Below are 15384 nucleotides of genomic sequence, written 5' to 3'. Positions count from 1 at the left end.
TAGAACAAAAACTGGTTGAAACTGAAATCAATAAGAATGCAGATCAATGTTTACAGCTTCCTGATTCATAGAAAACACAAACTAAACAAATTAATCTTTTTCAAAGTAAAGACGATAACGGGATAATGTTCTCAACAAAACTGCTAACATGGTTTAACTGATTGATATGGGGGAACGTCAAAGAAGCAGGGGCTCTTACTAGTAGGAAGAATGCACGGCAATGCTTACAGTTCCTTGAATGAAAGAAATTACTACTAATAACAAATCTTTTTCAACTAAAGATGATAATGGGATGATATTCTCCACAAAACTGCTGACATGTTTTAAGAAAAAGCAAGGAGCGAACACCAAAGAAGCAGGGGCATTAATAGTGCTTGTTGTTGCTAAAACATGTGCTTGCTCCGACTTGTCGATCTTTTCTGGTTCAATAAAGCCAAACATCTCCTTCTCCGAACTGGTGGGATAGTTCAATTTTGTAAAAACCTTGTTAAGCTCATCGTAAATGCAATCACTATCTTCGCGCTTCCCGTTATGATTGAAGCAACACTGCATAACTAGTTTTCCCAAGAGTGCAGTTTGCATTATATTCAGGTGATTGAAATTACAATATTGTGGGGGTGAAATTGTCCCAAACTTCTCCTCTATGAAGTTGAAGTAGGAGATACAATTGGATGGATTGTTAGTTGAATAAAGGACGCCTTTAAGGAAAATACAACTCCAAGGCATAAGAGAACACTTAGACGGCCTATTGATTGTTCTCCAGGAAGTATCGGTTCCAAGAGTTAGAATTCTGGTCTTTGGTCGATTATTGTTCTCCAAAAAAATATGAATCAACTTGTATTTTTCCGTTGTAAGATCAAATCCCAGGAACAACATAAGATCGAATCGGCACTCCACGTGATTCACAGAGAGAGGCAAATCTTTTATCTCCCCTGTGGTGACATTGTACAAGTAAACTCGAGTATCTTTAAAGCTATACAGGCAAATTAGGCCATTGCAATGATTTGAGCAAATAAGCGTCTCCTTATCAGTGAAATAATGACGAGGCGCGAGTAGTTCTAAAGGAAATCCTTCTCATCGTTGTTTTTTCTCCTTTGTTTCAAGACACTCTTTCTCATCAGGAAATACGTCCAGTTGAAACAGAAGGTGGGTGGGGCGGTCTTGAGAACGAGCATTCTGTAATTTGTTGTATTAAAGCATTCCAAGCTTTAGAAAGACACTTGAATCGCAAGAGAGAGTTGCCGGGGAGCCATGTGAGGACATCGAATATTACTATGTCTTCAAAACAATGATTCTCCATAATTTTCTGTGCAGAAAGAGCAACAATAACAATTATAACTATCCTCAGTTTCAAATAAATTGGGGGGTTACGTTGATATTGCCATAAAGTTATACGTGGCACATATTTTCAATATTGGGGTTGGATTCTCACTAGGGCTTTATTTAGGGCAAGCTTTTAAACTTTGTGTTGGATTACCTAATAGAGTTGTAGGAGAGTTAGAATTGTTTTTGTAAAAAATTAAAGTAATTCTTTTGTATGTGAAAACGTGGAAGACATTAATTGATTTTAAATTAAACTTTAATTATGTTGTGAAAAGTATTTAACTTGCGGGTGTCTATTCGCTCGTATATGAAGCTAATTAATTTAGCAAAGGAAAGTTCTTTAATATGAAAGAAATTGTATTATTATAACTTATGATTACTTTCCCACAAAGGATTCTCCTCGGGAAATAGAATCAAACTGTGATTCTTTGAGAATTCAATATCAAGTATCCTGATACACTCTCTCCGTTAACTTTTACTTGTCCCCTACATTAAAAATAAATTTTCACTTTTACTTGTTCACTTTAGCATATCAAGGAAAGACAATGTTTTTTCTTGTTTTACACTTAACATTAATTACTTCTTTCTAAATCATTCTCCAAGATCAATGAGATTATACACCAATTAATAGAGGTATTATAGTAAAATACATATTTCATTTATCAATTCTTAAGGAGCGTGCAAAGTTAAAATTGAACAAGTAAAAGTGAACCGAGAGACTACTAACTATTGTTATTCACTTTTTTTTTCTCGAAAAAAAGGTAAACTATTTAAACCCACACCACGCATAATTTATTATTGAGATTGAAAATTTGAAATATAGCAATATTGATTGATTTTCTCTCCTCAGCCAAAATTAAACTTTCAAAAGCAGCAAAAGGAAAATATAATGAATTTTATTAATTATTAGTTTATTACAGTACAACATAGGTTGATCACACTTAAATTCAGATCTGATCCACAGAATTGCAAAATATCAGGGGGTTTACAACTTTCTTGCTACTATCACTAAGTTTCTTTTCCTTCTATCGGGTAATTTCACGGATGATCGCTCCTCATTTATCTTATTGTATTAAAGTTACTATAAAAATAAATTTTATATCAAAAATATCACTAAAGTTTTCCTAGGATAATCACTAAATATTTTCTTGTTACGAAAAAGAAATTCAATTTTGTGTATCATATAAAATGTCTCTTTTCTTTTCTTCTAGTGACTTTCTATGATCCTTTTTTGGTTTGGGGAAAAATTGTTTAGTAAATTTCGTGATACTTAGTAAAATTGAGTGATTTTTTCGTCACAATAATTCATAGATTCCTATAACAAAATGCATAAATTTCCACATAATTTATAACAGAATTTGTAACACAAGCTGTTTGGTTTTGTGAACGGTGCATAACTTATGTGATGTTTATTACGAAAACCAGAAAGTTGTTAAGTAATTCTAAGTTTTATATGAAAGGTAACTTTTCTAATAATTCAATCCGAACGAGCCCTAAGGGGGCTTGCTGGCTGCCTGTGTTAGACAGTCTTGCCGCAAGAATCATTTTCTTGGGCAGGATCATCTTCAATATGTGAAGATTGAAGATATTTCCGAGCCGAGAGTCTATCGGAAACAACCTCTCCGTTCCATAAAGGGAGGGGTAAGATATGCGTACATCCAGGGGGGTCCCCACAACTTTTATCTGAACCTTGTATTTATAATGTGAAACCCTTCAAATATATAAGAAATTTGGTAGAACCCGGAATAACAACCCACATCGCTAAATTTGGGAACCCACAAGCTTCAAATCATGGATCCGCCTCTGCGTACATCCTACCCTCCCCAGACCGCACTTGTTGGACTAAACTGAGTATGTTGTTGTTGTCGTCGTCGTCTCATCTTCACTATGTGCATCAAAATTCTAACTTGTGGTTCTATTTCTAAGCCATGTATCTTGTTACGCTAATAAGTTTAGACATTTAATCTAATGTATGTATATCAATGTAGAACCAAAGAATGCTACTAATAGAAACTACACAAATCTTACTAGTAGGAAGAATTCACGGCAATGTTTACAGTTCCTTAAATAAAAGAAATTACTACTATTAACAAAAAAAAAAAAAACAAAAAAAATCAAACTGAAGACGATAATGGGATGATGTTCTCAACAAAACTGCTAACATGCTTTAAGAAAATGCCTGGAGGGAACACCAAAGAAGCAGGGGTATTAATAATGCTTGTTGTTACTAAAAAATGTGCTCGCTCCGACTTGTCGATCTTTTCTGCTTCTAAAAAGGCAAACATCTCCTTCTCCGAATTGGTGGGATAGTTCAATTTCGTAAAAATCTTGTTAAGCTCATAGTATATGCAATCACTATCGTCGCGCGTCCCGTTATGATTGAAGCAGCATTGCATAACTAGTTTTCCCGAGAGTGCAGTTTGCACCCTATTCAGGTCATTGAAATTACAATATTGTGGGGCTGAAATTGTCCCAAACTTCTCCTCTGTGAAGTTGAAGTAGGAGACACAATTGGATGGTATGTTAGTTGAATAAAGGACGCCTTTAAGGAAAATACAACTCCAAGGCATAAGAGAACACTTAGACGGCCTATTGATTGTTCTCCAGGAAGAATGGGTTCCCAGAGTTAGAATTCTGGTCTTTGGTTGATTATTATTGTTCCCCAAAAAAGTATGAATCAACTTGTATTTTTCCGTTATAAGATCAAATCCCAGGAACAACATAGGACCGAATCGCCACTTCCCGTGATTCACAAAGAGAGGCAAAGCTTTTATCTCCCTTGTGGTGACATTGTACAAGTAAACTAGAGTATCTTTAAAGCTATACAAGCAAATAAGGCCATTGCAATGATTTGAGCAAATACACATCTCCTTATGGTAGAAATAATGACAAGGCGCAACTAGTTCTAAAGGAAATCCTTCTAATCGTTGTTTTTTCTCATTTGTTGCAAAATCCTTTTCCCAATCGACACATACTTCCAGTTGAAACAAAACATGGGTGGCCGTGCTTGAGAACGAGCATTGTGCAATTTCATAAAGTTGGGTTGTTGTATCAAAGTGTTCCAAGCTTTAGAAATACATTTGAATCGCAAGAGAGACTTGCCAGGGAGCCATGTGAGGACCTCGAATACTATGTCGTCAAAACAATGATTCTCCATAATTGTGCAGAAAGAGAAACAATGAAAACAACTTGGGGTATGCAGACAGAGAAAGGTTAAAAAAAAAAAATTAGCCCTAGTACGTTAATATAGATCATAAAGTTATATAGAACATGTTTTCAATATTGGGTTGGATTCCCACTAGGTCTTTATTTAGGGAAAGTTTTCAATACTTGTGTGGTAAGTTTTACTCCTCTTTTATTATAGATGAAAACGTACGTTTTTGTTTCTTTTGTCGTGTTATAGTTATTGACATTAATGGGAAAAAATCAAATGATTTTAATCAATTTTATTATGTTTTGAAAATTAATATGTCGCTGTCTATTCCTACATACATGAGGTTAAATTTAGTAAAGGAAAGTCATTGTATTATACTTGATTTCTTTCCCCAAAAGTTAGCACTATTTTTTTTTTTTTTTTTAAAGAATTAGGATTTTTTTTCTCGAAGAATAGAACAACTAATCCTGATTAACTAACTTGTGAGTGTCTTGAGAATTCAATAACTTTCAAAAGTGGCAAAAGAAAAAGATACTTAAGAACTTTATTACAAACAGAAATTTGATCACACTCAAATTTCAAATCTGATCCACAGAATTGCAAAATATCTGTGGGGTTGGCAAACTTTGTTGCTATTATCACAAAGTTTTCTGTTCCTTCTACATCTAATCACCTCAAAAAAGGGTGCTTTTTTGAAAAAACTGTACAATGGCAGATTGCAAACTTTTTTAAATCATAAGCTAATATTCAGAGCTTGAAGATCTGCTCCATCTTTTTCTCAAGTATTCATCTACAGAAGAGAGAGGGCTGCTTTGGTCCTGACTACTACTGAAGGATGTGGAATTATCATAATTCACATCAAGAAATGCAAGACTTAAATGGGACTCTGCACTTGAATCTGGATACACTTCATCATCATTATATTCTTCTGAATTATTATTTTCACCATTAGCTTCTTCATTCCCGCCTTTCTCCCCCTTCAACATCTTCAGGATCTACTCGAATAACAACATCATCGAGTTATGCATAGATTATAACGCAACGTGAATAATAAAATGAATTATTATGTAGAGATGGCATAATTTAAGGACATTTTTGTCTTCAGTTACTCTTATTTACGTATTGCTAATACATGTATTCTAAATTTCTAATCCGGCATTCAAGCCTGTATATTTTTCCATTTTTTCCCGTCGGCTGTAATTAATTAAAGGCGCTAGCCAAAATATACAAAACATACACACTTATTGTGTATATTATATGTATAAAATATGTATATTACACGTATATTTATACTTAATATACAGAGCCTATATATTTGTTGGCTATTAGTTTTTGAGAGGTCAAAAAATGTAATTAGCCCTATAAAAATGCACAAATTCCTGTATAATTTACACCAGAATTAGTAATAGATCTTTAATTTTCATAAACACCGCATTATATTAGTTACTGTTACAAGATTTTATACTGGGAACTAGACGTTGATGCAAAGAGTTGTAGTTACCTGGCTTGTGTTTGGACGTAGCCGTGCTGCCTGTGTAAGACAGAGTCTTGCTGCAAGAATCATTCTTTGGACTTGATCATCTTCAATATTTACATTCAGGTTCTCATCCAGAATGGATTTCAAATCCCCGCTTTCTAACTTAGGTTTCGCCTGGAAAATAATGTTAAGAGGAAAAAACTTGGATGAACTGACTAATGAATGTTGTAATTTGGACTAAAAGTGTCATGTCAAAGTAGATGATGCTTACCCACATGACTAAGCTTTCTTGACCACTGGGAGTCTCAAAGCCAATAGCTTTTCTCCCTGATAATAGTTCCAGCAGAACCACACCAAAGGAGTAGACATCAATCTTATCACTTACTTTCCCATACATAAAATACTCTGGTGCTAGATATCCAAAGGTTCCTACCACATCACTATGAGTCAGGTACGACGCATTTGTGGGTCCCCATATCGCCAATCCAAAATCCGATAGCTGCAAAGGAGAATTAAACAACGAGCTTAAGCTAATTACAAAAATCAAGTCACTCATAAGATGATTACAAGTACAGTCAGACCTCTCTGTAACAGTCATCCTTGTAACAACATTTCACTATTACAATTATATTTTCTGTGGAACCGATCTTTAATGTTAAATTATGTAAAATATTTTCTATAACAACATTTTGCTCTAACATCTAAAAATTATCGGAACAAATGACGTTGTTATACAGAGGTTCAACTACTGAAACCAGTAAAAAATGGTTAGTAACTCACTTGCTATCACAAGTTAAACTACACTGATTGTATATAACTTAAATCCTCAACGGATTTAATCTTGTTTGATGTACCATAATGAAATAACTATCCTATCTGTTAGATTGAAAAGCACACCTGTGGTTCAAAATCATCACTGAGTAGGATATTTGATGACTTGACATCTCTGTGAATAACAGGCAGTGGACATTCATTGTGCAGATAATTTAAGGCTTCTGCGATCCCAATGGCTATTCTGAATCTTCTTTCCCATCGCAATACTGATTTAGTTCTTCCTGCTTTCGGAAATTAACTAAACGTTAGAGAATTGACCCGGCAGGGTTTATTGACAGAATATATTCTTGGTGTTTGCAGCTTACCATGTATATTTTCTTCTAAATTCCCTTTTGAAAGAAAATCATAAACAGATATCAGATCGGAATCCTCTATGCAAATTCCAAGTAGATGAGCGATATTCTTGTGCTTCACTCTGATCATAATTTCCATTTCCTGCCTGAAATCTTTCTTTGCTTCCTCTGATGAATTTGAAACCTTCACCGCCACCGATTTTCCATCAGAAAGCAAAGCTTTGTATACACTGTTGCCCCCTCCTTTCCCAATCAAGCTCTCTGTACAAAGTTTCAAGAGATAATTACCATTTTGGACTGCTCAAATAAACAATAGCCGGAAAATGTATATTAAGTACAAAATTTACGTCTAAGATACATATTATATACATATAATATACATAGTGTAGGTTTTGTATGTTTTGGCTGGCACCCGTATTTAATTTCGGCCGACGGACCAAAAATAAGAAAGCCCAATTTTCAATGTTTACAAGGCTGCAAAGAGTGACTATGGGATAAAAAAAAATAAAAAAAAAGAGTATGTTGTAGAAAAAAGCTAGAGAAAACCAACCTGAGGAGAAGTTGGAAGTAGATGATTTTAAAACATCATAGCTAAACCATTTGCATCCGGATGAATTTGCCTCAAGAATAAGCTGCAAATCTTTGATCAGCTGGTTACAAACTGATGAACTTTCCTTTTCATTACAATCCATGATGGAGTAGCTATTTTCCATTGCAAAGACATTTCGGTTTTCCTTTGGAGAAGAATCGGATTTAGGACTATCTAGCATAGATCGATTTGGCAAGGTCATCACCCACTGCACTACCGACATATTTCTTCCTACTTTAGCCGGTTGATTCAATGAACTTGCAGTTTGTAAAAGGGGCCAACCAGGAGTATCAGTAGCAAAATCTTCGGTAGGAAGAGAAAATGAACCTAGTGAAAGAGAACCTTTCTTGTGTTTTCCTGAAGGATTTGTAGTACGTTCCTCTTTTTGGTCTCCGCACCATTCGACCATCTCTCTAAAGTCCTAGTCACTTCACAACTGAACCTTCCCATCTCCGATGTCTTGGATTCACCAGATTCAGATTGGCAATCCCTTAAAGTGGAATTTCTTTCTAGAAAAAGACTTGGTTTTGGATCACCAAAAGAACCTATCATCAAGAACAGAACAAATTCAGTTCTCTTATACAAAAAGAAAAAAATTTACTACAAAAAGAAGAAGCTGGAATTAGCTACGAACTTCGACACTAATCCGTGGTTAAATAGGATTAACGACTATTTTGCTGTCTAGCTATAGAATTCGTTAATTCCTATTCTTTTTAGCAGCGTTTTCAGCTCAAATGTGCAATCTAGAAGTATTATCAAACCTTTGAGTTGGGAACTTGAGCTTCTTCTAAAGAAAACTTTCCCATTGTCAATGGCCATAACCTCAGTAGTGTTAGGCAGCCGCTTCGCACAATATTTAGCAATTGAGGTCCAGCTCCTACACAAGTCCCTTTCAAATTTAATCAGCACGATATACATGAATTTAAAATAGAATAACCAAAATCTGAATTAGTCGAGCCAGTAATAGAAAAAAGAAGAAGAAGAGGTATATAGGTTTACTTACCCAAGAGTACTATGCTTGCTAGTTCCTACTACTACAGCTAATGCAGCATGTTTTTTCGCTTCCCTTACTAAAACTCTTCTAATAGAACTTCCTTTTGACACCAGAGAAATGATATCCACCTGAAATTCCCAATAAAAAAAACAACATACATCAATCACAATCGGTGCTTTTCTTTATTTTTCCAAAAAGACAACGAACAATTTAGAGAAAGGAAAAAAGAAGAACCAACCTGCTTTTTATTACACAAGCCATCGTAATCATCAAGATAAGTATCCAGCGAGGATTTATCTTTTGCAATTGAATCTGAAAAATGATAAGGTACAATATCAAGACAACACATTTAGTTAAGCAAAATTCAATTAGGACAAGTAAAGTTTAATACCTTCATTTCGACAAACATGTAGAGCAATAACTCTATCTCCAGGTTCTGCAACTTTTACAATAGCCCAATTCAACAATTCTCTGATATGGCCGTCAAATCTAACTCCCACAAGCACATTTCTCTTTTCTAATTCCATTGCCTTTTCAAATATTGACGGCCAAAAAATGTTTTTTTTTTCCCCTTCTTTTCAAAACATATCAAAATTTCTCTTTTCTTAAATACTACAGTTTATATATATTCCATCAACATATAAAATTTAATGCTTTTTGATTCTGCAAAAAGGGAATGCCCCAGCTGATAAGACAAAGGAAGAAGTGCTTCACAAGACACTAATCCAGAATTTAAGCCTTGATCTGAATAGTCAAAAAGCAAACAAAAAAAAACACCCCGTTAATAAGTACAATAAGATAAAACCAAATCTTGAATTATAAAGAATGAAGAAAGGAGAGTGTCAATGTCCCTCCAATGAATATAAAAATAAAAGTAAACACCCACAATGACCGATAATCAATATATCAATACGTATTGAATCTGCTAAAAATTCTTTAAAAAAGGATCAGACAACAAGAATTACCTAAAATATGAACCCATATGTCGCAAAAAGCCATTAAAGCTTTGAATAAAAAGAAAGAAATGCCGCCAAGATTATATACAAACTTGTATCAACTAACAAACAAATAAATACATGCCAAAGGTGGGTGCTTTGCTGACAATGAAGCTTACTTCAGCATATGGGCATTCTTTGTTTTTCAATATTTTTTTAAATATTATAAATTAAAAACAGAGATATTTTTTTTTTTTGGAATTTGATACCTAAAATTCTACTAGTGAAGAAGGAAAGTGAGAGAAGGGTAAGGAATATAGAGTTCCCGCGAAAAGAGGGATTAAAAGTTAAAACAGAGATAAACATTAAACAACGTAATTTGAAAAAAAACAGAGGTTTAAATTTTGTGTGATATTTTTTTTTGTTTGAGTTTGTTCAGCAAAAACAGGCAGGTAATACGCGGTGAAAATACCGAGAAACCGTGATTATATTTAGTTCAGTTATAAAGAACCACCGACAAATAGGCCTGAGAAATCTATTATTGTTGCGAGTTAATAGTTGCCGCAACGTTACGACAACGATGATATTATATAGTGAAAACATTCATTATTTTGAGATTTGAACTCTGTCAAAAAAAAAAAAAAAAAATTAATTCTAGTCTGGCTCAACTAGTCTGAATTTTCATTGAGAAGTCCCACTTGAAAGTAAAGCATTCTGTACCTGATACTATTTCATTCATAAAGCTCAAACTTGAAACTTTCGGATAAGAATATTGAGGTACTTACCATTTCATTCGATAACTTTTTTTTCTTTTCCGGTTTTCCGCCCAATATCAATACACATTTGGAAGTCCGTTTAATTTAGATTTACGTCGATAAGTCCACTTTAATTCAGGGCTCGAATACAAAATTTCTAAGAAATAATAGGGTGATACTTATATCACCTTTCTGCAATCTTTGGTTGTTAAATAGATAGCTTGAACTAATATTTGAACAGCTTAAAGCGAATTAAGTCAACAAACACTTTGGCTCGTAACTTGTCCAAAGATTGTTTGAATTAAAATGACGCCATTGAACAAATTGCCCTATTTAAAATTATTTTTATTCGTTTATAGATAAATCATATTAATAAAATAGTTATTTTATTTAAAATAAATATATCAAAGCATCGAGTTTTTAAAAAATGTATTTTAATATGTTTTCAATGGTCAAAAAATAACTAAAAGGAGAGAAATAACCATTGGATCACCCGTCCCTAGTGGCGTGCTCCAATGCTGAGAACAACCTCTATGGTCAACTTTCGGAGGTCCTCATTTTTTACTTTAATTATGACTAAATCAAATTTGACCGTCGTGGAAATCAATTTCCATTATCTTTTTTTAGCAGTCTTTTGAAGAAACAAAAAAGATACTGAAAGGATAAGCATGATTATAATGATTTAAACAGAAAATTAATACTTATCATTATTGAACCAATGAAATAGAGAATGACGCTTTAATCCTTCATCCTTAGTAGGTGTTTGTACATGCGATTTGAAACCATAGTTTAAAATAATGAGATGAAATCAGCCTTCGGACATACATTTCATCTCATGGTTTTACATGGATTGAAATCCCAAATCATCCAAAAAGGTATGATTTGGGGTTTCAAACCATGATTTTAAAAATTTTAAATATAAAACTTGATCCATAACTTTATATTTTAACTTAACCCATAAGTTTATAGTTTATAAGAAAAGACCCATAAATTGATAGATATTTTTAACAATTACTCCATCAACCATTTACCAACCTTTATTTATGTATACCATATGGAGAATTATATTAAAAAGTGTTACATTCTTATTAAATGTTAAGTTTTCTTTTTATTAAACTAAAGTTTGATCAATTGATATTGTATTTTTTAGAAAAGTCTTCTAGTAGTGTATTAATTTTGTTATGACCTATAACTTACTCATTTGGTAAGATTGTATAAGAATTGAGAATATTTTGATAGTTTTCATATTTATAAGAAAAAATATAATTTAAAAAATTTAAATTGCATGTCTAAACGTAATTTCGAATCATAATTTCATCTCAAAATTTTAAATCATGTCCAAACTACTCCTTAATATGTGCGATCATAAATGTCAAACTGTAGCTCCCTGATATCATTGTTTGTTTTATTCTGTTGTCCAACAATAAAAGAAGAAATGTCAGACCAAAAGAAAATTTTGACAGGTTCAGTTTAATATGATTTTAAAAGCAAAATCAAAACTCAGTGTAAAATGGACAAGTGTGACTATTTTTGACCACTAAATGAAAAGCCAATATATTTTCATTAGGCTTAATGTATATGTATCCTCTGAACTTGTTTTTTCTTTCTATTTTGGCACTTTAATTAAGATGTTATTTTTATTAAATCCCTAAATTCATCCTCAAGTGTGTCTATCAAACACAATCTGACTTACATAGTATTCTATTTTCAATGTAATAACATGCTAATATATATTATAATTTAATTATACCATCTTTTAGCTAAGATTAGAAGCAATTGAGAAGGAAAAAAAGAGTAAGCTTTTAATTAAGGCTTGTTGGAAAAATAGAATCGGCAGTAAACCAACACATCCCATGAGCTGAAAATAATACACCATCGCCTAAAATATTACTTCACCTTCATTACCACAATTTAATTTTTGCTTTTAATAAAAATCAGATTCAGAATATTTGATAGACACACTTGAGGACGAGTTCAGGGGTTCAATAGAAATAATATCTAGTTGAGATGCCAAAATGAAAAAAAGGAACAATTTCAGGGGCTACATATGCATTAAGCCTTTTCATTACAGTATAACCAAGTTGCAAAATGCAATTACCAATTGACTACGTTATTCAGAGTCATTCTTTTATCCCTTTGACGAGCTCGTTGCTCAAGATGGACGAAGAAGCATATTATGGAAATGCAATGGAGAATTTTCATTTAACCTTTTTCCCTGCCCCAACACCAAGAATCAACATTAATTTTATACTTGTCCTTTTGTTAGATCCAAACTTCCGAAAAATGAGCAGTATTCCCACTGAATAATTTATGTGGAAAGAACAATACATCACATAAAAAAAAAAAAAACTATAAAAGAATAATGCATCAGAAAAAGCTCAAAGTTTGAAGAAAATTAGTGAAAATTACTCTCGTCACCTTAGTTACTTCTCAATGAAAATACTTGATAGGTCTATGTTTTTTAATGATCATAAGTATCCGAAACTTATTGGTCTGACTAATTTAAATTCACATCGTGTAAGGTTCACTAAAAGGGGAAGTGTCCTACTATGAGTTTCTCTATTCTTAAAGCTTAAACATGAGATTTCCTATTAGGGAGGGGTCCATCTTTATATAACCACACAAAAGAAAGGAAGGAATTGTTTGAAACATTTTGTAACGGATTTTCAAGAAAAACTCATCGCACATTTCTCTAAATTCTTATAAAAGATATTCAATATATCATAATAGTAGTAAATTTATGCCCAGTCGTGTTCTTTATATAGACATCCAAGGTCAGGGTCCATTTCCTTGACTCATCTTGCTCCTAGCCCCTGTGAATATCCCTTATTATGGACCAACAGAAAAATTCAAATTCATTATGCTTTTCGATATAATCATATATAAAACCTTAAGAGTGTCAGTTAGGAGCCCAAGTTATATTATTGATGTTTCATATGGGTCCAGGACTCAAATCTCTCTTCCATTCTTCAAAATCCGATTCATAATTTTCATCCAGAAACCTCCATTTAAGGATAAAACAAGAGCCGGGGTGTTCTTAGTATGTCATGGTCACTGCTACTAAATATCTAATATCTTTACATGTGCAAGCTTCTATTAGCGATCACACTTTTTCTTTTAACTTTTCCTCGGTCTAACCTCCCCATCAAGAAGAAAAAAGAAAAAGCAACATACTCATAGCCAGAACGTGGCGAGAAAAGTTTGGGTTCGTCTATTAAAAAGTTTAAACCATCCATCTCCAACAAAAATGAGAAAACGAAAACATTAGTCATCCTTACTTTTTCTAAAATAAAATTTTCTACTAATAACCTAAGATTGCTTTGCTCATCTAGAACTTCCTTCACGTAATTTAACCTACACTTGGCATATACCTCCTTCTTTCATCACCACGGATTAATCATTTTTCTAATCAACATTAGTTCAAAAATTGATGATTCACTATTTCAAGTAATTTTTAAATTGTAATTAATAGTACTTATTTAACGTTAGACCAAATTTATTAAGGTCATAATTCAAGGCAACATATGCCACCAAGTTAACGGTAGAGTGGTATGCACTCATCTATACTTAACTAGGAGTCGAGAATTTGTGTCCCCGAAAATGGACTTGTCTTTGATAGGGAGCTTTTAGCCACCAAAGTAGGATTTTTCTGCGCAATTCTAGTTAGTCAGACACCAAAACGAGTATCGAATAGTGGGTGAGAAACCAACAAAAGAAATAATTCAAGGTAATGAAATTCTCCATTCTTAACCAGAAATCTCAGATTCGAGCTTTGAAAATGGAATCATCTTTTTATCAACCCCCAAAATAATCGGATTAATCAGGCTCTGAAACAGATACCGAACCTATGTAGAAATAAAAATAAAAAATATTTATGGTAACATTTTTTGAAAAGGGAAGTGGTGTATAATATAGTACTAGTAAGGAGTCACTTCAAAAAAAATTGATTTGGTGATATGTCCTACTCTGTACCAAATCGGATCACCCACAAAATTCACAATAATAGTGTCACCGACGATCCTAGTGTATTTAGCACTACCACATGTTTGTAACTTTTCATGTCAATATCCTGTCCCCTTTCCTTATTAGAAAGGGCAATGGAATAATATCTCAAAGACTATAATCATTTTGTGCTAAAACTATAGAAAAATGGAGAGATAATAAAGAGATCAAAAGAATAATCATCTATACAAAAGATAATTCAGAAGTATGAATAGCAAACCTTAAGAATTGATTGAATTTGTTCTATCATTAAAGTAAAAAGAATAATACTCCCCCGTCCATTTTTACTTTTTCATATTTAACTTGCTTTATCTCGTAAGGAGGCGAGCATGAAACAAAATAGCGATTTTCTTATATGTTTGGAATTATTATAAATCATCTAAATAATTAATATTAATCAAACATACATTAAAAGTTGTCTGAATCACTAACAAGTAAAAATGAACGAAATGAGTATTTATATGAGATTATTCATTGATGGCTTATGTAGTTATTTCTCAAACTGTCTGCTTTTATTGAAATTTATCATCCGCTAAAAGTTACTACTAATAAAAGTGCTCCATTTATTTGTCCTTTTTACTTTAACTGAACAAACGAAATTCTCGTTGGCATTAATTATTGTTCACATAGACTGACACGTGGATTACTCATGGATTTTGTCAATCAATTAATCAATATAAATTAATAAAATAATTGGAAAAATCATCATACTAGAATTACTAACCAGTTTTCATTGCAGAGTGGGTTCTAAGTTACCAAATAAATGAATAATAATACGCCCTTCGTCTCAAATTTTCTATCGCGCTTTTTTAAAATAGTTGTCTCAAATTATTTTTAATTTTAAAAGTTCAAGACAAAAGTCGTTATTCTTTTTTCATTTTGCCCTTAGTAGTAATTATTCATGAAAACTACAAATACCTCAATTATGGGGAGATGCATGTAGATAGAGTAAAATGAAAAGAGATTATTATATTTTAAGACATAAATAAGCGTATAATAGTCAAAATTTCTCCTAATAGATATCTTCT

The 15384-nt window shown here is 32.8% G+C and overlaps 1 protein-coding gene across 1 annotated transcript; it reads right to left on the bottom strand.

Moving 5' to 3' along the window:
* Nucleotides 1-5007: 5007 nt before the first annotated feature.
* LOC132065159 (protein kinase STUNTED-like) lies at nt 5008-10071 on the bottom strand. The gene is given in 12 exon segments (XM_059458417.1): nt 5008-5472; nt 5979-6128; nt 6226-6453; nt 6852-7009; nt 7094-7342; nt 7632-8049; nt 8052-8215; nt 8432-8547; nt 8674-8792; nt 8903-8976; nt 9056-9408; nt 9630-10071. Coding segments are annotated over 11 exon segments (2067 nt in total). The 5' UTR covers nt 9192-9408; nt 9630-10071; the 3' UTR covers nt 5008-5217.
* Nucleotides 10072-15384: the final 5313 nt, after the last annotated feature.

The sequence above is a fragment of the Lycium ferocissimum genome, chromosome 7 (genome assembly GCF_029784015.1).
Source record: "Lycium ferocissimum isolate CSIRO_LF1 chromosome 7, AGI_CSIRO_Lferr_CH_V1, whole genome shotgun sequence".
Classification (NCBI taxonomy): Eukaryota; Viridiplantae; Streptophyta; class Magnoliopsida; order Solanales; family Solanaceae; genus Lycium; species Lycium ferocissimum.
The sequence above is the reverse complement of the archived record's forward strand: the minus strand, read 5'-3'. Positions and strand labels throughout refer to the sequence as shown.